The sequence below is a fragment of the Mirounga leonina genome, unplaced genomic scaffold, assembly GCF_011800145.1.
Source record: "Mirounga leonina isolate KUSES-001 unplaced genomic scaffold, KU_Mleo_1.0 Mir_82, whole genome shotgun sequence".
NCBI classification, from domain to species: domain Eukaryota; kingdom Metazoa; phylum Chordata; class Mammalia; order Carnivora; family Phocidae; genus Mirounga; species Mirounga leonina.
The window spans coordinates 31,184,391-31,208,118 of record NW_023270825.1 but is presented as its reverse complement, the minus strand read 5'-3'; the positions used below and the strand labels follow the sequence as shown (position 1 = coordinate 31,208,118).

General features: G+C 54.0%; 1 protein-coding gene across 1 annotated transcript in view; it reads left to right on the top strand.

Annotated features, from left to right (window-relative positions):
- Nucleotides 1–20,514, top strand: part of GALNT16 (polypeptide N-acetylgalactosaminyltransferase 16) — a 91,427-nt gene extending 70,913 nt beyond the window's left edge. Inside the window, exons 10-15 of the mRNA XM_034992353.1 lie at nt 4,437–4,563; nt 5,846–5,938; nt 7,371–7,454; nt 13,745–13,886; nt 14,601–14,723; nt 18,095–20,514. Coding sequence (XP_034848244.1) covers nt 4,437–4,563; nt 5,846–5,938; nt 7,371–7,454; nt 13,745–13,886; nt 14,601–14,723; nt 18,095–18,232 — 707 coding nt within the window. The 3' untranslated portion in view covers nt 18,233–20,514. The remainder of the gene's footprint in view (nt 1–4,436; nt 4,564–5,845; nt 5,939–7,370; nt 7,455–13,744; nt 13,887–14,600; nt 14,724–18,094) is intronic.
- Nucleotides 20,515–23,728: the final 3,214 nt, after the last annotated feature.

The following is a 23,728-nucleotide window of genomic DNA, read 5'->3' as shown; positions in this document are numbered from 1 at the left end:
ATGGGGGCAAATGGCCTGGGTGCCAATCCTGGCCCTACCACCTACAAGCTGTTTGGCCCTGGACAAGTTAAAGCCTCCCGAAGCCTCCATTTCCTCAAGGGGCTGGTATGAGTACCAAATAAGAGATGAGTTAAAACACGTGGCATGCTGCTGGCGGCCATTATCATTGCTGACGGGGCTGGGGGAGCCCTCTAGCTCCAGCAGGAAAGGGAAGAGCCCAGCGAGCTCCCAGGGTCGTCAGCGAGGTTCGGTTAGATAAAGGCCTGCTACAGTGGATCAGCCGACATGGGTAATATAAGGGGCTTTACTAAAGAGACCGTCCACACGGTGTGGGCGAGATACAGGGAGGCGCAGGGACAGCGCAGTCCTGGGCTGGCTGGTGACTGCTGTGAGCTGTGGCCACCCCTAGGTCTGAGAGACGGGGAGGGAGTGCTCCCTGACAGGAGCTGTGGTCTTGGGGCAGCTGCAGCCAGCTCACAGCACCCAGGCAGAGGGTGTTGGGGGATAAATACCCACCCTCGCTCTCCCCTCTCTCTGCTCTGACGGAGCCTGCCAGCCCGCAGGAAGGAAGCCAACGGTGCAGCCCACACGGCGAGGAGCAGGGCGAAGGATGGGGAGCGATCTGGGGGTCTGCAGGGCGAAGGATGGGGAGCGATCCGGGGGTCTCCTGTTCTTTGCAGAGCCCTTTGTTTCCTTCTTCATCCTCACCACGTTTCTTGCAAAGTAAATACGGCTGGTGGTATCTCACCCATTTGACAGGTGGGAAAACTGAGGTGGACGCTGCCCTCCAGATTTCAATCAGGAAGCTCCACATCTGACAGGTGTGCGTAGTGCCCCAACCAGAGCCACTTCAGTGTTGTGAGGTGTGATCAAAGCAAATTCTGTGTTTCTGAGAGGTGAGGGGCAGGTCTTTCTTCTCTCTCCCTGATTGGGACACAGATGAGCAGTGGGGCTTGGTTTTTTTTTTTTCTTAAAGATTTTATTTGTTTATTTGAGAGAGACAGAGATAGCAACAGAGATAGCAAGAGAGCATGAGTGGGGAGGAGAGGGGGAAGCAGTCTCCCTGCTGAGCAGGGAGCCTGATGCAGGGGCTCAATCCCAGGACCCTGGGATCATGACCTGAGCTGAGGGCAGATGCTTAACTCTTTAACCGACTGAGCCACCCAGGCGCCCCAGCAGTGGGGCTTATAATAGGTCTGATCCTAACTCAAAACCAACTGGAGTGGAAACAGGCGTGGAATGTTTTCCCCTTTATAACTTACTCTTGGAAACCATTTGCAGACAGGCATTTGAAGAAGTAAATTCTGGGAACCGAGTGCACTGACCCTTCCGTTCTGACCTTTCGCATATTCTGGGCCCAAGTGACCTCCTGTGTGCCCTCAGTCTCAGCCTGAAGGGAGCTTTGGCAAAGCGGGCTTCCTGTACAGACTCAGAGGACTGGGAAACGAATGGTCTCTCCTGCATCCAGGAGCTTTTTTCTTTTCTTTTTTTTTTTTTTACAGCTGGTGATTGACAGAGAAACAAGTAAATGATCAAATGGCTAACTTCAAATTCTGCCTGAGGCGAGGGCTCAGTGGTTGGGGAACTTGAAAGGTGAACCACAGAGTGTTTCTGGGAAGGGTTTTGTTTCTTAGAAGAAAGTCAAAGAAATTTCTAGGCTAGCCATGGTGCTCGACATTCAGCTGCTGGGAGCAGTTTTGAGCCAGGAGAGCTCTGTTGCTGGTGGGTTTGGGCCTTTCATTTCATTCTTTTGTTGAAGGAAGGAAGATGCCTAAACTGAGACTCATTCCTGTATCCCCTCAGAGAGCCCCAGAGGCCACTATAAGTGGCGGTGGCCAATGTGAAAACCTTGGGATTCCCATTAGAGGTCCTTTTAAAAGGTAGTCAGATCATGTCGGTCCTCTGCTCACGACCCTGCAGGGACTCTGTCACATCACTGAGAGCAGAGCCCACAGTCTTCACGCCATCTGCCCTCCCCTCATGGCACACCCCCAGCTCTGCCCCTATCTCCTGCCTTTCCCACCCGGCCTCACTCCACCCCGCAGCCGCCTCCACCAGGCCTCCTTGCGGTCCCAGAACTTGCCGCCCACTCCAGCCTCTACGTCTTTGTCCTTGCCGATCCTTCTGCCTGAAATGCTTCTCCCCCAAAAGCCACATGACTTGCTTCCTCCCCTCCTTCAGGTCTGAGCTCAGATATCCCCTTTTGCTGGAGAACTTCCCAATCAGATTAAAACTGTAGCCCACCCCAGCTCCACTGGCGCTCTTCAGCCCCTTCCTGCTTTGTCTGTCTCCATTGCACTTAATACCATCGGATAGACTACGCATTTCACTCATCTTGTCTACTTACATCTTTGTTCCTTATTTTAGTGAGTTCCCGTCACCTACCCATGAGTGTGGAAGGATTCTAGAACAGTGCATGACACATAATTAACAGGTGCCCAATAAAATTTTGCTGAATGAACTAAGGAGTCTGATTCAAACAGTGCAGCTTGCTGGACAAAATATGAACTTGACATTATAATTCTGCAAGAGTATTTCGGTGATCTTGGAGAGGTTAACATGTTTGAGCTTCCCAGTCCTGATTAAAAACAGGGGGACAGGGCACCTGGCTGGCTCAGTTGGTAAAGCATGTGACTCTTGACCTCAGGGTCATGAGTTCGAGCCCCATGTTAGGCATGGAGCCTACTTAAAAAGAATAAATAATTTCTTAGAAATTGAAACAAACAAAACATGAGGATGATAATACCTGCTTCACATGCTTGCTGTGAGAATTAGACCTGGGTTATAGAGCATGGCACATGGTAAGGGCTCAGTAAATGGGTGACAGTTACTGCTCGTGATCATGTTGTGGGTAATGCCAAGAACCGTATGGACAGGGCAGGCTGGTGGGATGAAGTGACTTATTAGCGTAACCAAGTTAGTCTGGTAGAAATGGAACCAGAATGCAGCTCTTCTGTCCCCCAGGTCTGCCCCTAGTTCTAAATCTCACTTGCTGACCCAGCTGCAGAGCTCTTCCCAGGAGAAGGGACACAAGCCTGGCAGTGTGCAGGCCGACCTAGGGAAGCCCATCAGCATGGCCAGCCCCGCTATGGCATGTGTCTAGCCCTGGCCCCTGGCCCACGTCTGGAAGCTGTCTGCTGCACACAGGCTGGACAGAGGCGGGCGTTAGTCACTGGGGGTGGGGGGTGGGCCCCGACGAGCTGCGCCAGGTGAGAACCCCCAGGCCTGGCCAGGGACCACGAGTGTCTGTACAGCCAGCTGGGGAGTGGGACGAGGGACCGAGGCTGGAACTCATGAGAAAATGGTCTTTTTTTTTTTTTTTTTAATTAAAAACAAAACAGACAAACAAAAAACAAGGGTTGTGTATTTTCTGGGACAGGAAGGAGGTGTTTTAATGTCACAGGGTGTCTGTCCAACGGTAGGGTTCATACGAAAGGGTCATCAGAAGAGATTATGAGAGGGTCAGCAAGCCCCCACGGTGGGTCCTTGGCAGAAGTGACAATCGTTGAGTGGAGAACAGAGCGGGCAGTTTGTGATGGCCCCCTCTAGGAAGCAGAATGGCTACATGCATCTCCCTGCCCTAAGAGGGACCACAGTCCCTCACAGTCCTACAGAAGCTCATTCAGCATCCCCACCACTAACTATCAAAAGGAAGCGTGTCTCAAGAGGGCCAGTGGTAGCCTGTAAATGGAGACCCCCTGTGCCAAGAGGGAGGTCTGGAGCCAGAAAGACACCAGCTGGAGCGGCCCGTGGCCTGGTTGGTGGCTGGTATTCCAGCCTCGTGGATGCCCAGAGCCGACTGATGAGCAAATGCATTCTTCCTTAGCAATGTCTGGATGGGGCTTTCTAGTCGGAGGCTGGAAATGATGCTGCGTTTGATTCAGTTCTCCTTCTCCTCATGGTCTTGGTGTTGCTTCAGTGCTTTCCCCACTGCTCTTCCAGGGCTCAGATGCGGGCAGTGTGTAAGGGGTTGGCAATGGAGGGCATGTGTGTGTGTGGGGGTGTATGTGTGGTGTGTGTGTAGAGGAGGTGTACGTGGAGGGGGTGTGTGTGGAGGGTGTGTGTGGTGTGTGTGTGTGTGTGGTGTGTGTGGAGGGGGTGTGTGTGGAGGGGGTGTGTGGGGCGGGGTGTATATGAAGGGTGTGTGTATGTGGTGTATATGGAGAGGGTGTGTGTGGGGTGGGATGGGGAGTGGGGTGTGTGGAGGGGGGCGTGTGTGGTGGGGGGCGGGGGTGTGCACATTCATGGAGTGAACAGTCAGGAACGTGTGCAAGGATGGGCACGTCCCATGTAGATGGGCCCAGGAACCCTGAGCCCCGCCTGTGCCTCCAAGGAGACACCAGGGGCGAGGGCGAGGAAGCCTAGCTCCTTCCCACCTTCACTCCGGGGGGACTTGCCAGGGGCTCTTCCCTCCTGACGGCCCCCATCTCCTGCAGAGCTCTCCTTCAGGGTGTGGATGTGCGGTGGGAGCTTGGAGATCGTGCCCTGCAGCCGGGTGGGCCACGTCTTCAGGAAACGGCATCCCTACAACTTCCCTGAGGGCAACGCCCTCACCTACATCAGGTAGGTCACAATGCAAAGAGCACCAGGCTAGGAGCCGGGACACCTAGGTCCGAGACCCCACCAGCCCTGTCGGTTACTCCTGCGGCTTTGGGCAGCTGCACCCGCTTTCCGGGCCTCAGTTTCCCCATTTGTTCCTACCAGTTCTGGGATTCCAGGTACCTTGAGGGGTGGAAGGGTGAAATGGAGAGTGTTGCCTCCAGGCCTCCCTTGTCTTGACCCTCTTTGTCCATGAACGTCTTGGAAAACTGGCCCAATCACTAAGTGGACTAACTGGACCCTCCACTCACTGGGCCCCAGGTTCTGGTCATGAATGCCATGTCCTGAGCCTGACTTGTTCAGCATCTGCCCATCCATGTCCCCAGCCACAGGATGCGCTTGGCCCTAGAGTCCAGCCTTCACCGCGCTCCTGGTGGGGGTGGAAGGGGAAGAGGGTCCCGAGCACCCCCTTTGAGGACAGTTCTTTTGCTTGTCAGGCCCACGCTTCCTTGTTTGCCACAGCGGCTCCCCAGTCGAGCTAATTGAATGGCTTATTATTTCGGTTTGCTTCCCCCCACCCCATTTTTTGTTTTTATAATTATAAGAGTGATATATGTTCGCTATAAAATGCAAGCTGCACCAGTATATATTACCTATACACATCTGTACGTATATGTGTTTTTACTCTTCATATCATATACAGAGGAAAAAGCAAAAGTCCCTTTTACCCAATCTGACTCTTTTCCCACTTGTCTCTCCAAAAGTAGCTACTGTGACTAGATTTCTGGTCTGTCATTTCAGGCCTTTTAACCCCTTTTCATATATGCGGTTCATGTAGAGAGAAGCATACACACCATAACTTTGTGTTTTTCCATAAATGGGGTCACGCTGTATGTTCTGTCTGCAGCTTGCTTTCCTGCCACTCGACCCTAAATGGTGGACATCCTTCCGTGTCAGTGCATGCTAACCATGGCCTGTACTCCATCATATAAAAGTAGGGGCCATTATTCCCCTATTGATGGGCATTCAGGTCATCACCCTTGTTTTAGTAAACAAATATTTGGTCCATGTCCCTTTTGCCCACATGCAGGCATTTTGGCAGAATAGAGTCCTCCAGTGGAGTGTGAAGAGTATACAGACGTGAGCTGATGGATGTTAACGGATTATACTCATTTATACCACCCCAATCATATTACTTCGCATACATTCCCAAGATTCTCATCACCCTGTACTGCACAGAGCTGATCTTGATCCTAACTCTGTCACCTCCCTAGTGACTTTATTTTGTTCCTTCTTCCCCTTTTAGGAACACCAAGCGCACTGCAGAGGTGTGGATGGATGAATACAAGCAGTATTACTATGAGGCCCGGCCCTCGGCCATCGGGAAGGCCTTTGGCAGGTGGGCACCCCTCCGCCCCCCCACCAGCCCTGTTTGCCTCCCTCCACCCACGTTAGCACAACCAGAACAAAACACAAAATGATGTGGAAAGCACTCAGTCTCCTTGGTAACTGAGCCCCTCCCCGCTGGACTCTTGGGGGTGGGGGGTTCTGGTAGGATACACAATGTGAGACAGGACTGGGTCCTTGAGGAGCACACAACCTTGAGGTTGTTTCTGGGAGAAACAACCAGAGAAGGCTCGCTGCTGAAGATGAGCTGCCCGTTCACCAGCTGCCTGCGGGGAAAAAGGACAGCTGTGGGAGTAGTCAGGGCCAGGCTGTCTGCAGAAAACCCTTGGGGTTTGGCCACCACCCCCTGCTGTTCAAAATACGCCTGGGACCTGTTAGCCTCTTTTCCTGTCCTGGGCTGGTATGATGACAGTCTAGTTAAGCATTTTCAAAATGTAGATTGGTTATGAAATCAATTTCATGGGTCGTGACCGGCATTTAAAAAAAAAAAAAATGATAGAGAACATGATAGATTGGAACAGAGCGAATAGAAAAGAACAGTTGATTACAGTTAAAGCTAAGTATTGTTTGGTGAAATTTCTTTCAGTTATATGTGTATGTGTGTAGCTATATATGCACATGGGAATACTCGATCACAATGTAAGATACATTTATTTCTTAAGATTGTGGTCAGAAGACTAAAAACATTAGTGATCATCTCTGAATATTCTTCCCTCTGTTTATTCATATCTATATCCCTTAAAAAAAAAAAAGCTACATCTCTGACTATTTCTTTTCATGGTGAACTAACCTTTACTGAAGACCTACCCTGTGCTAGGCTCTTATGCTCTCTTAATTCATTTGATTCTCTGAAAACCTTCTGGGATAGGTGGTCATGTTTACTGGTGGAGAAACTGAGGCTCAGAGAGGCGGTGGGGGGTCATCTGTCAGTGGCCATTCCCGTCAGGGTAGCTGAGGACCCTGGGGAGGTGGAACTGTGGCGTCCACGGGCACATCAGAGGGTTCTCATTTGCCAAAATTCCTGAAAGACCTTTAAAGTGTGCTTTTCTTGTTAGATTCTTTCTGCTAAAATTGGAATGCAGGAAAGGAAAACTTGGAGTTCATTAAAGCTCTGCTTAAGGACCAGCTAGGGGTGTGCTGAGGTCTCAAGGTGTGAGAAGCCAGAGTCAAGCAGGGCCCCAGTGGGCTGCACTGATCCTGGAAAGTGAGCAGGAATTTGAGGAAAGAAATGAGGAATGGCCAGGAGACCTGGGGTGACCTTGCAGGTCAGAGAAGGATTTACGGCAGGTGGCCACAGCTGGATGGCAGGCTGGGACAGCTCCTGGCCCTGCCCTGCTTGGGGTAGGTGGAAAGAGGGGGCCAGCCTCCTGGGGCTTCCTCCTTGTGCCCGCTTGCCAAAGCCTGAGCCTTCCCTTCTCTTCCAGCGTAGCCACGCGGATTGAGCAAAGGAAGAAGATGAACTGCAAGTCCTTCCGCTGGTACCTGGATAACGTCTACCCAGAGCTCACGTGAGTGCAGCCCTCAGCTTGTGCATCTGGCCTGGGTGGGGGACCACCCTGAGATCTCCCCATCTTGGGCAGTCCGGTTCTTTCTAGCTGTCAGCGTTGAATCTTCAAGTGAAGGCTCTGGGGGGAATGGGAAGGAGTTAAAAGTGAGATGTGGCAGGAACCAAACTTTTAACAGACTGGGTCATAGAGCCAGAAAAGGGCATTGTCCCCATAGGGAGACAACACTGCATTATGTAGCAAAAGCCGCAGAAATAAAGACTCATCCCTTTTGACTCTGTTCTCTCCCTTCTGGGAGTTTATCCTCAGGAAATAAAGCAACCAAAGCAAAAAACTATTGACAAGAGATGTTCATTCAGTGTAGACTTCTCTGCTGCTGTGAAAAATCTAGAGATAGCTAGTAGTAAGGGGTGGGTTTAGTGAATCCCAACGCATGGATCCAAACAAATATTACGCATCCATTACGATTGCAATCATAAAGCCATGCAAAGCCATGGGGAAACATTTGCTCTGACAAACTGGAAGCGGGATGCAGAAGGGGTGTGAGCTGGGGGTGAGGCTGCATCTGCGTGTGCGCGTGTGAGCTCCCGGCCTGGGGGTGAGGCTGCATCTACGTGTGTGCGCGCGTGAGCTCCCGGCCTGAGGCTGGCATGGGGCAGTGAGCCTTCCTTTTTTCTCAATTCAAAATCCCTTTTATCCACATGGCTAGTGGCCTCACCTCCTCAGGTCTTGACTCAAATGGGGGGAGTGGGGGGAGGGCGCCTCCCCAAACAGTCTCTGTTTGCAGAGCACTCCCTTCCCCAGCATCCCCTGTTCCATGCTCGCCATCCAGCGCCTATGTGGCCGGTTCATTTCGTTATTGCCCCCCCTCCACGTGACAGTAATCTCCATCAGGGTAGAGGTGCAGATCTGCTTTGTTCGCTGTTTGATCTCCGGCCCCTAGAACAGGGCCTGTCACAAAACGGGCACTCGATAAATATCTTTAACTGAATAAATTGCATAGTCAATAAGCCTCAATAGTAATAACTTGGAAATTAGCATTCTCCTTTCAATAGCTGTCACCTTAGGGAACGGGTTATTCCATCACTGGCAGCTGTCTCCCAAGGATGCTGCTGAGGCTTTCCAGAACACTCCACCCCTCAGAGACTGCATGTCCTCGACAAAGGCAAATCTCTGTTCTTTGAGGGCAGCTTTCATTTTTGGAAAACAGCCATAGTTAGGTTGTCACCAAGTCCAGTGAAGAAGGCGATTCCCCCAGATAAGGTGATCCTGGGTCCCTGATAGAGCACGACCAGGACTGAAACAAGTATCCAGAGTAAACTGATTCTGGGAGCAAGTTTCAAGGAATTTTGAAACAATTTAAGCAACATCAGCGTCCTTGAAAAGAGTTCGTGGCCTGGATGAGCCAGCTCCCCAGATGATGGCTGTGAAGGGAAAGAACATTAACTTATAAAAGTATAATAAATGGACCACTTTCTCCAGTGGCCACTTTTAAGGGGATAGTTTCATTCAGACGTGTCATCTCTGAGGGAAAAAGCAGCCGTTTCTTTTCATCCTGTCAGAGTTCGGGCAACATTGGGACGGAGCCCTGGGCTCTAGGCCTCGGGTGGGAGCTGGGCTGCCTGTGGGAGGCACCAGGGAGGACCAGGAATATGTCTCTCCTCTCCACACCCAATCCGCATGCACAGTGTCCCATGTCATCCCCTGAGGACTGAGAGGAAAGAGTATTTTATACCTATCAGAAACCTGGATCCATCACAAGACAGGAGAGTGGATGTAACCAGCTATGTGAAATGAGGAGCATGAGTCTTCTTCCGTTTGTTTTGGCACTGTCCAGAGGTTTGAAAAAACTATCTTGTGTCCGTAAGATAGAAACTGTGCACCTCATTCCTGTCCAGGTTGCTCATGCCCACTCCGCTCTTCAGGTTCTGCCTCGGTTCTCGGGATGAGGGGCTGGCAGCGGCTCAGGTCGTTGGTTAGGAAGGACATCTGTATGCCAAGCTTTCCTCCAAACAGGGGGTCCTAATGGTTGGCCCCCACTTGCAGACGGTCAGTGGGGAGACTGAGGAGGCTAAGGGAGAGGTCCCTGCTTTCCTAGGCCTGCCTACAGTCCCGGCACAGCTCTGTCCCCCCCCCCCAGATCGGAGGCCTGCTGCTGGCCTCAACAACCACTGATCTAGTACTTTGATTAGGACAGCCAGGAACCGTGCAAGCTGTGCGCACATTTGCCAGGGCGCTAACCACACAGTGGATATTGTACATTCATTATAACACTTCCTGGCAGATGGCAGTAAAAGTCTTCTAACAAAACCAGTATATTATGACAGTTTTCTAACAGATGGAAGTAAAATGTCTCGAGGAAGGGATGCTTTTGCTATTTCTACAGAGGCATCGTAAGGGCTGATGGCAGCCCCGCTGGGAGGAGGCCCACGGAGAGGGAAGCAGATGCAGATGTAGTGGAGCCAGCTCGGCCAGGAAGCCAGGGAGGGTGGTGGAGACGACCATCCCAGAGGCCCCTGGGGCCAGGACCACACAGACCCCTCAAGAGCCCCATCCAGTTTGGAGACTGTTGCCTAAGCCCCGCATCTCCCCCATAAGCATCAGTGGGCAGGCCTTTGTGCCAATGGCTGTGGCCCCCCCATGGACAGTGCCCACCTCAGTGCTGAAAGCTGACCACCCCGCACATCTCCCTGAGGACAGCGGGCAGGGAGAGGAAACATACAGAAGGATCTGGAACGGACTGGGCTGCATTCCTGAGCTGGCTGAGAGGCCTCAGTGGGTGTCTCGTCTCCATAGAGAAGGACAATAGAACAGGCTGCCCCTGGATGAAGCAGAGGGGGTGGGGTCTGCATCCCAACACCCTCGTCCCCGTCCCCGGGTAGAGGTCACAAATTCAAATCCTACAGTGATCAGATGGGTGATGCAAACCAATCTCGTGGGCAGCAATGAGACACAAGGGAGTTGTGGGGACCATGGCCAACTGGGATGCAAAAGCCCCTCCCCCCAGGGGCAGCTCGACCACGTGTTTGTGCCTTGAGTGCCTCGCTGGAAGATCTTCCTATTTTCTCAAAAGAGGCTGGATCCAGATTTCTTTGTGTAACCTTCAGATTTTTAATATTGCCAATTAGCTAAAAACAACCACCACCACACTATGCAGGTCAGACAAAATGTGTTTGAGGCCGGAGCCTCCCCCCGGCCCCTGAATCAGAGAGCTCCCATTGACACCCTCTGGCAGGGCCCACCCCGATCCCAGGACAGAGAGACAGGAAAGAGCAAAGAGCTTGAGGAATGCCATGCTCCCGCTGGCTCAGGGTTGTGTGGAAATTCGAACTCAGGGAAGGCCTGGGTGGGAGAGTGACTCAGAGGCTGATCTGGGTACCCAGGACCTGGGTGCCCTGACTCCCAGCCCTTATTCGGCCTCTCTCTTCTGCTCCCAGCCCGTATCTGTGCTAGCTACTGGGAATAGAATGGCCCCCTCTCTGCCCTGGGGCCCATCTGCCCTGGAGTCCAGGGGGGATTATGCCAAAGCTCTCCTTTCCAGTGCCAAGCCTCAGAAAACCTGCAAGCAAGAGTCGGGATGAGGGGTGGAGGACTGGGCCTCTGGGAGCAATCTGGGGTCTTGGCTGTGGACTGTCCAGCCTCTAGGTGAGGCCAAGTTGGGGCATATCATGGTCTCTGCTCAGGGTCAAGATAGGAAAGACGACATCTGATCCAAAGGAAAGGAGGATGGGGCACCTGGCTGGCATAGTCAATAGAGCATGCGACTCTTGATCTCGGGGTTATGAGGTCAAGCCCATGTTGGTTGTAGAGATTACTTAAAAAATAAAAAAATATATTTTTTTTTCAAAAGAAAGGAGGATAGACAAGGAGCAGGGAGGAAGCAGGTGAAGGAAGTGGGAGAGGGAAGGGGAAGGAAAGGAAGTAGAAGAAGCAGTCTTAGTGATTGGCAGGAGGGGAGAGGCATCCAGAGGAGAAGTAGAGGGATAAAGGAGGAGTAGTGAAGAAGAGCAGAGAGCCAATGGGGCCCACGGAGGGGAGAACTGCTGATAGCGGCCTTTCTGGGGAGGGGCTTGGCGCAATTGGCCCTTCCCAAAAAGGGGAGGTGGTCCTTTTTTCAAAGCTTCAACCACCTGTGTATTAGGGGATCATAGGGGGCATTTTATTATTGATCATAGTCATTGTTATTATATTACTATTTTTATTAAACTTCCCTCTACTGACAAGTTGGGGGCAAAATAAGTATTTATCTCTTCAAATGCCATATTCCCAGGAGGGATCAACTCTGATGCTCTGTAAGGCAATAAGAAACCAATAAAGACGACTTTTTAAGCTAAAAAAAAAATGTGTTTGGGACCATATTCAGCTTGGGGGCCAGCAGTTTTCAACCTGTGGTCTAGAATTATGCAAACTCTCAAGAGGGGCCTGGAGGGGTGCGCACTCCTGCGAGGAGTGTGTGAGAGAAAGTGAAGATGTCTTCCTGAGGCTCTGTGAGAGTGGGTCGTGGTTGGGGGTTCTGGGGGCTTCCAGTCAGCCTTGAGGAAGGAAGACCTGGTTTGGTTGAGATTTAAGAATTCCAGAAGTATTATGATGCCCCCCTCCCCAGCCCACCTAGGTGCTCTTTGGACAGAGGTAACAAGAGATGGTTAAGATTAGGCACATGGGGGCACCTGGGTGGCTCAGTCATTAAGCATCTGCCTTCGGCTCAGGTCATGATCCCAGGGTCCTGGGATCGAGCCCCACATCGGGCTCCCTGCTCGGCGGGAAGCCTGCTTCTCCCTCTCCCACTCCCCCTGCTTGTGTTCCCTCTCTCGCTGTGTCTCTCTCTGTCAAATAAATAAATAAAATCTTTAAAAAAAAAAAAGATTAGGCACATGACCAGACTCTGAGCCCCATCATCCCATGGGGCCATAACCCAAGAGGGTGTATGACCTTCTAAACCCAGGAATACAAGCCTGCATCAGCTGGGGCCAGCAGCCTCCTTAGGTTTATTATCCACAAAATAAGACAATGTGTCGTGTGTGTGTGTGTGTGTGTGTGTGTGTGTGTGTGTGTGTGAGAGAGAGAGAGATGTGTGTTTAAGCATATTTTAAATAATAATATTTTGAAATGCCTGTTTTATTTAACAGTATGTTATAAACATTTTTCCATGCTATCAGATACTCGTTTGGAGTCATTTTTAATGGCAATGGGGCTTTCCACCCTATAGATGAATCAGTATTTATTTAGCCTGTCCCATATTGTTGGATATCTATTTTTTCAGTGCAACCGATCACTCTGCAAACATCCAAAATTACTGCCGCAGGATAACAAATTTCCAGAAGTAGGATTGAGATTGTTAGGTCAAACGTATGCACATTATTTTTTGTGTGCTTTTTATTATTGAAATACAACTGACATACAATGTATTCGTTTCAGGTGTACAACATAGTGATTCAACAATCCTCTACATCATTCAATGCTCCCCATGATAAGTGTAGTCACCACCTGTCACCATACGACGCTATTACAGTATTATTGACTATATTCCCTATGATGGACTTTTCATCTCTGTGACTTATTTTATAACCGGAAGTTTGTACCTCTTAACCCCTTTTATCTATGTGTGCACATTTTTAAAGCTTTGGATACATAATGCCACATTGCCCTCCAGAACGGTTGGGCCAGTTTATGCTCCCACCCACAGAGTATGAGAAGATCTGATCCCATAGCTATTGCCAACACTGGGGATTGATATTGATTGGTGTTGATATAATATGATACATATGATATATTTTATATAAGTAAATATATAGAAATAATACATATGTATTACATATTATATGTTATGCCCATATATAAACAGTGGTAACTCTCTAATATGTATTTCTTTAATCATTAGTGAGATTGAACACATTTTCCTAGTTGTGGGTTTGAAATTTGCCTCTCCAAAGTGACCTTTTCCCTGTCATTTTGAGAAGTCCTATTGAGTCCATATTTAGACCCCAGTCTCTCCCCAGGTTTTCTTCTCTCTAGACTGGGGAGCCTTGGCTTTCTGGTCTGAGCTCTTTTCCCAGGGTCCTCTCAGGCTTGGCCTCCAGGGCTGCCCTTAGGGCTCCCAGAGGCATCCTGCTCCTTCCCCCATCCCCTGCCCTCCTGCCCCTGCTGGCTAGGGCTGCTCCCCAGGGCCCCTTCCCATGACACTGAGACCAAAAGCCTGGTGCCCGGGGAGCTGACTGAGCACTGCCTTCTGGCTGAGGGGTGAGTAAGCCTAGAGAGGGCAGAGGACAAGCCTGAACCACTCCATTTTCTCTCAGAGTCCCCGTGAAGGAAGTGCTCCCTGGCATCATTAAACAAGGGGTTAATTGCTTAGAATCCCAAGGCCAGGACTCAGCTGGGAACTTCCTGCTTGGAATGGGGATCTGCAGAGGGTCTGCCAAGAACCCCCCAGCACCCCAGGTAAGCTGCTTAGGGCCTTGAGGTCAGAATCAGGAGGGGGAAAGGAGCCTTGGGTCATTGTCCAGGAGTGGGGGAGGGGGCTTCCCTTGGCTCATTCTCACTTTCTCTCTGCTTACACCCTCCACAAACCCACTCTCCCAGGAACCACATACACTGTCCCCTCACACTGCTCCTTGGGTCTGCTTCTGCCACATTCCCGTCCCTTTTCCCAACCGTGCCACAGTTGCCCTCTGGGCACCACCCACTTTCTCCTTGCCGAGGGAGAAATGTTACCCAGACGGCACCCGGTTCCCTCCTGGGATGCAGCTGTGGTCAGCGTGTATCATGGACAGCAGGGCATCCAAGACTCCTGTGTGTATGTGCGTGTGCCACATATCAGGGTCGCTGCAGTCATGTCAAAATGAGCAGGTCGTGGAGATCCCCTAGCTGCCCTGGTCCTGCATCCTGTCTCTCCCTGGCCCCCCCGCCCTTGGCATCCCTTGGTACATCCTTGGTTGCCCTCCAGCCCGCTCCAGCTATGCTGCCCCCATCCTTTTATTACGAAAACTTTCAAACATACAGAAAAGTTGAAAGAACAGTACAGTGAATACCCATATACTCACTCTTATTATTTGTAGAAAATTCTGCCAACATACATGGTATTTGTTTTCTAACCTGTCTACCCCCTTCCCCATCCCTCACTGCACACTTGGACTTCACGTGCCTGTCTTCTAGGCGTGGCTGTTCAGCGACCATCTCATCCAGCAGCAGGGGAAGTGCCTGACTGCCACCTCCACGTCCAGCACCCCAGGCTCCCTGGTCCTACTGCAGGGGTGCAACCCGAGAGAAGGCAGGCAGGTGAGTCTCCTCACCCCCCGGGGATGCGCAGGCTGGGTGGCAGCTCCTGGCATGGGAGCCCTGGGTTGAATCAGATGGACTCAAATACTCCCTCCAGAGTGAGGGTCCCTCCAAGTCAGCGGCGAAGTCAAGTCTGTTGTGCTCATGAGGAAGCACTTCTTCAAGTAAATATGGTTACATGTCCATCCTGCCAGCCTGTGGGTGACACGAGGGCAGAGGCCGTCTGTCTTGTGTCCTTAGCCCCTGACAACCACTGCAGCCAAATTCGAGTTGGCTTTTACCAAGAGCCGATGATAGGAGTTTTACATAGACCATCTCATTTTATCCTCGTGCAACCCAGGGGTTTGGGCCCTCGTCCCTCCCCATCTTACAGGTGAGTCAACCGAGGCTTGTTGAATTTAAGAAACAGGTGTCAGATGAAACACAGCTGGGAAGGGGTAGAGCCGAGATTCAAACCCAGGTCAGTGTGACCCCTAAGCCCACGGTCTTAACCCAGAACATAGTAGATGTTTGGTAAGTATTTCTTGTTTGTGGCTGCCGGGAAAGTGAGACCCAGATACACCGATTTCCAAGCTGGCATGACAGCTTCCCATGAGCACTACCTTTTCCATTTGTCAAACACTCAGCCGCCCTGTCTCCATGAATCCTGGGAGACAGGTCAGGCCCACCGGTCGAGGAAGAATCCGATGTTCCGAGAGATGACATCACTTGGTCTCAGGGTCTGCATCAGCCAGTGGCAGAGTCAGCTCAGCTCCCTTCCTGGCTGGGGGGGAGCCGCTCTGCCCGAGGGTTGGAACACAAAGGCCAGAGGTTTTCTCCAGCCCTTCCCCTGCCCACATGCCCCGGTAGCCGTCCCCGTGCCTGACCCTGGCCGGCCGGTGGGACAGTGCAGGGTCGAGGAGAGTGCCTGGCCTTTCCTCCCACCCTTTTCCTGTTTGCCTGGGTCAGCTCTTTCTTTAGGGATGACTGGCAAGTGGCTACGCCATTCTGGAAAAGCAGCCAGATCCCCGCCCTCCAGCCTCTGAGTGCATGCATGTGTGTGTGTGTGTGTGTGTGCGCGCGTGTGTGAATTGTGTGCCAGGATCTGCTTGCTGGGCCTGCCGGACACTTCTGAGGTGTTTCTGATTGGCAGAGGAAGTTTGTCCTGCTACCTCCGCCCCTGCCCTGCAGTGAGGGGTGTCCTCAGGCTCTTCTTCACTGGGGGCAGCAGACCTCTCCGAGGGTCAGGCTTTGAGCCCACTCCCATCAATCCTTGCCACCCCAGGAAGTAGCTCCTGGGGGGGCCACCGCTCACTTAATTCTCTCGAGCTCTATCTAATCTGCTCCTGCAAGTCCTGTCAGGCCCCCAGCGGCACCCTGGCCCCCAGGCCCTCTCCTCCCAGAGGATAGGATGAGCGGGTCTCCCATTGCTGGTGCCTTCTCAAAGCTAGGCCTTCCTTCTTGGTCCCCTTTGGCTTCCACGGCCACTGGGTGTCATGGATCTGAGAGGCTCTGTGTCCTGGAGCCAGTGGGATGCAGTCAGCAGACCCCAGCCCCGCCACCCCTCACCTCTCTGAGCCTCGGTCTCCTCCCTGCCTGCCTTGCAAGGCGCCTGCAGGAACGGAGGCTGAGGAGATAGGAGAGTGCCGTGAGGGGCACTGATTCTCTGTCCAGGCCCAGGCCTGAGCGGCCGGGAGAGTTCTCGATGGCATGGGTAGAAAGTGAGAATCCTGTGGTTCTGGGAGCACCTCCAGCGAGATCGGGTGATCCGTCCACTCATCCGCGCATTCACCCTTCATAAATACCACTGCGCTGGGCCCCTGCCTGTTCTCGGGAAGGTACAGCTCCTGTTGGCCACAGACAGAAAGGAGGACGGGGTCCAGCGATGCCCAGTGCAGGGGAGCGTGGCCAGCCCCTCCCGGGAGGTCAGGGACTAGAAGAGCACAAAGCAACAGAATGCTGTGAGTTCCAGAGGGACCAAGGCCCTGTCCTACCCACCACCCCAACTTTTAGGCCAGGGACCCCTCTCTGCTGGGGCCGCATGGGCACCCTACAGGCTCACATTCCCAAGGGGAGTCCACAACCCCCACCTTCCCCCCAAGTCAGTTCACTTCTCCACCCACCCCAACCCCTGCAGCCCTAGGCCTGGCCCTGCAGCTGGGTGCGGCTCAGCCCTTCTGCGGGCATTCTGGCAAGCCCACGGCCCCAGCCCCTCAGAGCCATGGCGGGGGGGGGGGCGGCGGGCGCCTCCATGCATGGTCAAGCACTCCCCACTTCCTGTGGAGAACAAGAACAAGGGGGATACAGGAAGAGGAGAGATGGACAGACAGGCCTCTCTCATTATTCTTCCCTGAGCCTTGAAGCCTGGGTCAGCCTCAGCCCTTCTCTTGAGTGTTCCAAAGGACACCCCCTTCCTCCACCCAGGCATCTCCAAATGCTCCACGGGAACACCTCTTTTCCCCTTCCTCAAGCCTGGGGACAGGAGGCTCAGGAGGGGACTGTGACGGGGACCCCAGGCCTCCCACCATCCCACTGGCCTTACTCCTCATCGCTGCAGACATGGTGACTGGATCCCCCTTACGGCCCTTGGTCACCTGCTGCCTGGTTACAGGCCAGGCCGGAAGCTCAGAGCGGTGGGGAGAGGAAATCTTGTTTGAAGAAGCAAAACACGCACTAAGCCAGGACCCGCAGACTCAACGGGCCAGCAGGGAGGGATGGGGCGTGCTGCAGGGGTGGGGCGTGCTGTCCTGGGCAGGACAAGAGCCCCTCTAGCAGGGAGCAGCAGCTCAGCCCCAACTGCCCTGGGCCGTGTAAGAAACCGGCCATGTCTAAAGGGAAGCTAGAAACGCAGGTTTTCATGTGACAACGAAGGCAAATTTTATTTATTTTTTTTTATTTTTTTATTTTTTAGAAGATTTTATTTATTTATTGGACAGAGACAGAGACAGCGAGAGAGGGAACACAAGCGGGGGGAGAGGGAGAGGGAGAAGCAGGCTCCCCGCCGAGCAGGGAGCCCGATGTGGGGCTCGATCCCAGGACCCTGGGATCATGACCTGAGCCGAAGGCAGTCGCTTAACCGACTGAGCCACCCAGGCGCCCACGAAGGCAAATTTTAAACAGACACTGTGCAGGCCAAACAAAATACAGCCCCAGGTCAGGTTCATTCAGCCCACGGGCCTCTGATCTCGCCTTCTGCTGGACTGTGGAAGCAGGAGTGCCCCAGCAGGGAAGGGGTTTAAGACTGCGTGTGGGGTCGGGGAGCTCTTATGTAAGGGACATAGTCTGCTCTAAGTGAGGGGGTGGGGCATCCGAGGGATATTCAGGCCCTTATATAGATGCGAATTATTATGATTGTTAATCGTTGTGTTTTCTTCCCCGTCCTCCCCCCCCAGAGATGGAGGAGAAAAGCCTCTTTCATCCAGCACTCGGTCAGCGGCCTCTGCCTGGAGGCCAAGTCCGCCCAGCTGGTGACCAGCAAGTGCCAGGCCGACGCCCCGGCCCAGCAGTGGCAGCTGACGCCGCACACGTGACGGTAGCCTGGGGCCTCCCATACCTTTTGCATGAGACTTTGGGACTGGAAGCGGGTTAGGGTGGGGGAGTGTGAAGCAGGCCGTCCCCATCTCCTCACATTTCCGCCGGAATCATCAGCAAACCCCCCTGCCACGACACACAGTTCCCCCAAAGCTTGTTCGGGGCGGGCACAGCGGGGCAGGCCCTGATGCTCCGGCTGCCAGCCCGGCCTTGCCCCAGAAGAGGAGACGGTCAGATGCTGCTGCTGGGCAGAGACTGGGCAGCCCACCCCCGGCCCTTGGTCCCCTTCCCCTCACCCTCCCAGGGTCCCGGACAGTGTTTGGGGGAGCCGTCCCCCATTGGCTGGGGAGAGCAAGGACAGAAGCCCACGCAGGGCCCCTGCTGGGTCACAGGGCCTAGCTGTGGGACCGGCATGAGAGAACATGGGCAGCATGGATGGGGAGGCTGAGGGCCAGGCGAGGGGGTGCAGCCTGAAGGCAGGTGGAGAACAAGAAGGAGGTGAGAAGCTCTGTGGCTTGTCCCAGGCAGGTGCTGGGTTGAGCGTGGGAAGGATAGGATCTGGAGCAAAGGATGGGTAATTTGCAGAAGGACATGGATGGAAAAGCAGCAAAGCACCAAAAGAATTAGTCTCTTCCGGACAACCCATAGTTCTTCCCATGCTGTGTCAGTCCCCGCCCATCGCGCCCGGCACTCTGGCCTCCACGTTCCTAGCAAGAGGCTGCAACGGGGTCTTCATGGGCAGCCTTGGGACCCAGTTTATTAAACAAATCCCACTTCTGTTTGGCCATGTGTCAGGCCAAGACCTCTTTTCTTGGGCTTAAAGACCAGCTGGTGCCCTGTCTGCTCTGCCCGGGCCCATGGTGATGACCCCGGGTGGGCAGGCAACCACCATGCACCCTGGAGCAGCCCCATCCTCGTTCAGACTTTGACTCCTGCCTTCTCAAAAGCCTTTGTCTCTGTAAATACAGCGTTATGGTGTTGAAGTAGCTGGTAAGAACAGGACCTCCCTTCCGGAGCTAAACATTCCCTAACACATTAGGGAGTAAGTCACGGAGGCTAAGCCTCATCCTCACCCTCCCCACTGCAGGAGGGAGGCCTGAGAGGGTCAGTTCCCACAGTGAGCGGGGAGGCTGGCTGGTGGCTCCTGTTTGTGTGGAGAACCCCAGCTCCTTCTCACGGCCATTGGGCCCACGGCCTGGTCTTGGAAACGCTTCTGCTATTCCTCTTTTCCTCTTCCCCAACCCTACTGGCTCAGGCAGGGTGATTTTTGGCAAAAGACCAGGGGTATGAGGACCCCTGGGCATCCCCCTCCCAAAGCAAATCCGCCTGGGACCTCTAGGGAGTTCATGGATTCCAGAGGGCCCGGGACTCTCCTGAAATTGTCCCCCAAATCATGCATGTGTGTGCAGATGTGCATTTTCCTGGGGAGAGGGTCCATGGATCGCCCCAGCTTCTTGCAGAGGTCCCTGATCCCCAAAGGGTCTGCGCCTCTGCTCTGGCCTGGAGCAACCACCGGGCTGAGCTGCCGTGCGCCTTCTCCCTCCCTGGTGAGCCTAGACTGCTGGTTCCTGCTCCTCCATGGGCCCTCAGGCCAGGAGCCCTGCCATGGGGGGCCTCGGGAGCTTCCTCACTCCCTGACTCTCACCAGGCCCTCTCAAGCAGTGCTCCTGGGCCCCAGCACAGGGCCTTGGCCCCCCAGGGGGCCCCATCTCCCGTCCTCTGTCACTGTGTTTCCTCCGCCCCCATCTCTGTTGTGTGTGTCCCCCCCACCCCCCTGCAGCGTGGCCCCTTGGGGATGGGGGGCACAGCTTCCCTCGCTGAGTGTAAGGGGGCTGCTGCTCAGAGAAGCCTGAGAGCCCCTCCCTTCCCTGGGGGCCGACTGCACCTGTCCACCGCCCCTCCCTTCCCCGTGGGCCCCCTGCACCTGTCAGACGCCCCTCCCTTCCCCGTGGGCCCCCTGCACCTGTCCACCGCCCCTCCCTTCCCCGTGGGCCCCCTGCACCTGTCCACCGCCCCTCCCTTCCCCGTGGGCCCCCTGCACCTGTCCACCCCCCCTCCCTTCCCCGTGGGCCCCCTGCACCTGTCCACCGCCCCTCCCTTCCCCGTGGGCCCTCTGCACCTGTCCGACGCCCCTCCCTTCCCCGTGGGCGACTACACCTGTCCGCCGTCCTTCGTGGGCCTCAGCCCTGCTCTGCTCTTGCCTTTCCTCTTCTTAACCAAAGCATGTGCCACTCGCCGTCCCTGAGGGGCCTCGTCTTTATGAAACATGCACTTGGAATAAAACCACCTCTCACCGTACACGTGCACCTGCGCCTTTCTCACCCCGAAGCCACCCTCCCCCGCCGCATGGGCAAGTTGGGGCCTCGATGCTGTAAAACTGAAACTGAACGCGTTCGGGTCTCACCTCCTCCTGTACCTGACAGCTTGCTCCTCGGCCTACGTGCCCCACGGTACCCCAGGGTGTCCCGGATGACAGGCTGGCAGCTCTGGGGGACCAGCAGGTGTCCCTGCTGCTGGGGCGGGCTGGGACCAGGGCCCTGCTCCGGCTCCGTGGCCTCCTCGTGGGACCCTGCTTGGGGCTTTGAAGTGGAAACCACAGGGCTTTTCCGAATACTTGCCTTTTGCCAACCCTCTCTCCTTCCCTGGGTGATAGCCCTGACCCCCCAGAACTGCCCTTCCCCGCCTCCACCACACAAGAAGGCAGTGGGAAAATGCAGGTGGGACATCTTCCTGGGTAGAAACAGCAAACTAATTCCAGAAAGAGTCCCATCAGCCTAGCCTTGTTGATCGGGTAGCAGATGCTGTGCGTAACGTTTCCATGGAAACCGATGGAAAGCCCCCACCACTCCTATGATCAGAAGCTGAACCTACCCAGGTAAAAATAAATGCTGCTTCGGTGCACATATGAACAGTGGTGGGCAGGCCAGTGCGCACCTTTCCTGCACGCAGCCATTTCTGCCCCACCCCCCACTTCATCTCAGGGGTTCCCAGAACTTCTGGCCACCATGCCCCTGGCTGGTGACAGTTCCAAGCACACAGTGTGGCTGCACAGCCCAGCTTGGGCTAACTGGGCACAGGGAACAATTTACTGCAGAAGACTCTGGCTGTAGTCTCTGTCCATCCTGTCAAGGAGCACATCCCACTGCCCACCTCCTTCTTAGGGTTCTGGCCAAGCTGGGCCAGTTCTCCACATTCCCCCTTTTTTCCTTCCCAGCCTCCAGGGGCTCTGGTGCTGCTTCTCCTGAGTCGTGCTCTTTTGCCCTCCTCCAAACCTACCTCTCTGGAGGCCCATTTTTCTCTTCCACCTCCCCCTTTTTTTTTTCTGGAAAATAAGACTGGGTGAGCCTTTAGCCAGCTCCTGGAGGGGTCGGCAAAAACTCTCAGGCTGGCCCTTAGGGACTTACAGAACACAGCAGAAAAGTCTCGAAGAGTGCATGGGTGGGGAGGGCAGGAGGGACGTGGGCATGAGGCCTGCCTCCTGTTTATCCAGCAGGGAGGAGTGCCTCCATCCCTGGGCCTCTGTGACTTGCCTTCAGTTTTCCCAGTGGCTCGGCCCCACACCCCTCAGGAGAGGGCTCTCCATCTGCAGTTGGGAGAAATAACATGGGCAACACCTGTCTTCCAAGGGGTCCGGCACCCCCAGGCCTGCGGAGAATCTTCCATCACTGGGCGGGGTGTGGTCCTCTCCCACCAAGGGAACAGAATAGGAAACCTGGAAAAGAAAAGCTACAGTTCGTGACACCCACAGCTTCATTCCCGACAGTGCTCCCACCGTCCTTGGTGTGTCCCTGCCATGGGTGACCCCTCCAGAGGGAGGGAGGGGTCCAGGCAGCTTCTCATCTTAAAAGGTCTTCACGGCTGGGCAAAGAGCTCAGGTGAGGCAGGTGGGGGCCGCCCTCTCCTGGGCCTGCAGCCAGGCTGTGTGGGTCAGCAGGAGGGTGGAGGCTCCCGAGCCATCTGAGGACAGCCCTCTGCCTCGGGACTCGACCCCATGAAGTGCGAGGAAGTGGGTAGACAGAGTGTGGATCCCAGGGCCCTCGTCAGCCAGTCTGTCCTCACTCTGCCACTTACTGGCCGTGTGGTCTTGAGTCTCTTACATCGTCTTTCAGCCTTGGGTTCCTCACCTGGAGGAAGGGGTCACTTCGAGCCCTGGAGGGGTTTTGTGAGGAATGATTTATTTCTTGTGTGCAAAGCATCTCTCTAAAAGCCTAGTGAACATGCATTCGTGCCACTATTAATAAACATTTTTGGAGGGCCTGCTACGTACTAGGCGCTTTACCGGGGGTGGTGACACATATAAAACAGAAATTGTCTCTGCCCTTAACATTCTAGCAGGGGACATGGACAAAGAAAGGGGCCCCTGTGATACCACATGATAAAAGCCACAGGGAAGGCAGGAACTATGGGAGCAGCAAGGAGGGGCCTCTTGCTGTGGGCAGGGTGGGGGGGCGGCCAGGAGTCCTGATGCTTCCAGGACAGCTGCCCATGACCCTCGGGGCAACGCCTGCCTCGGCTGGGTGGAGGGTGGGCTGGATGAGGCCTGGTGGGAGCTAGAATACTATCCAGGCTGGTGGCTCAGCAGGTACCGTGGAATGGCCTGGGCTTGTCACCTCAGTGCACACAGCATCATGGGGATGTAGACCAGCCTGTAATCGTAGAAGGATTCTAGAAGGAAGGTATGGCAGCCGTTTAAACCCAAACAGATAAACCCTTTCCTTCTTGAGCTAATGACCATTCCTCCAGGGCTCAGTCTTTGGTGAGGGCAGAGGAAAGGATGGGGAAATAGGTGGCGGGGAGAACTGGATGATTCTTATCTGGAGACAATGAATACAAATGACCAGGTGGTGTTCCAGAAAGACTTGTTTTCTCCTTCCTCCTTGGTTCAGGTTATCTCTGATCCATTCAAGCCATCTGAAAACAAAGCCTGTCTCCCAACAATTTGTCTTTCAAATAAGTGTCTCTCAAGTTTCAGCCCCCAGATAAGCTGGGGCAATCAACTCAAGGTGGAGGCACTCGTAGGCACATTTGTCCCCAGGCTCCCACCCAGATCTGCTGACTCCGAATTTCCATGTGTGTCCGAATTTCCATGTGTGTCCCGTGGCCTCGGTGATACAGATTCACCTGGAGTCTGCGACCCTCTGAAGCATGAGGCAGACCTGGAGGCCCAGGGAGGAGAAGCCACGCAGGGGATACTCAGGATGAGCCCCAGCTCTGCACCAAGCACTCCAGTACTTGACCTCACTGCGAGCAGGAGAAGCCAAGGGGAAAGAAGGCCACCCCTGTGCTCCTTACCAGCAGAAGGATGTAGGAGCTGGATGTCTAGGCCAGAACTGGCTCCCAAGGAGAGCAGTAACAGACAGATGCCCCCAGCTAGGACACCCTCATTTGAACAGGAAACCAGGGCTGGCAGGAGAGTCTGGGGTTCTGGGTCCAGGACCAGGAGAGAAGTGTCTCCAGACGTGGTTGCTTAGGTCTCCTCTGGGGCCTTTCCCCAC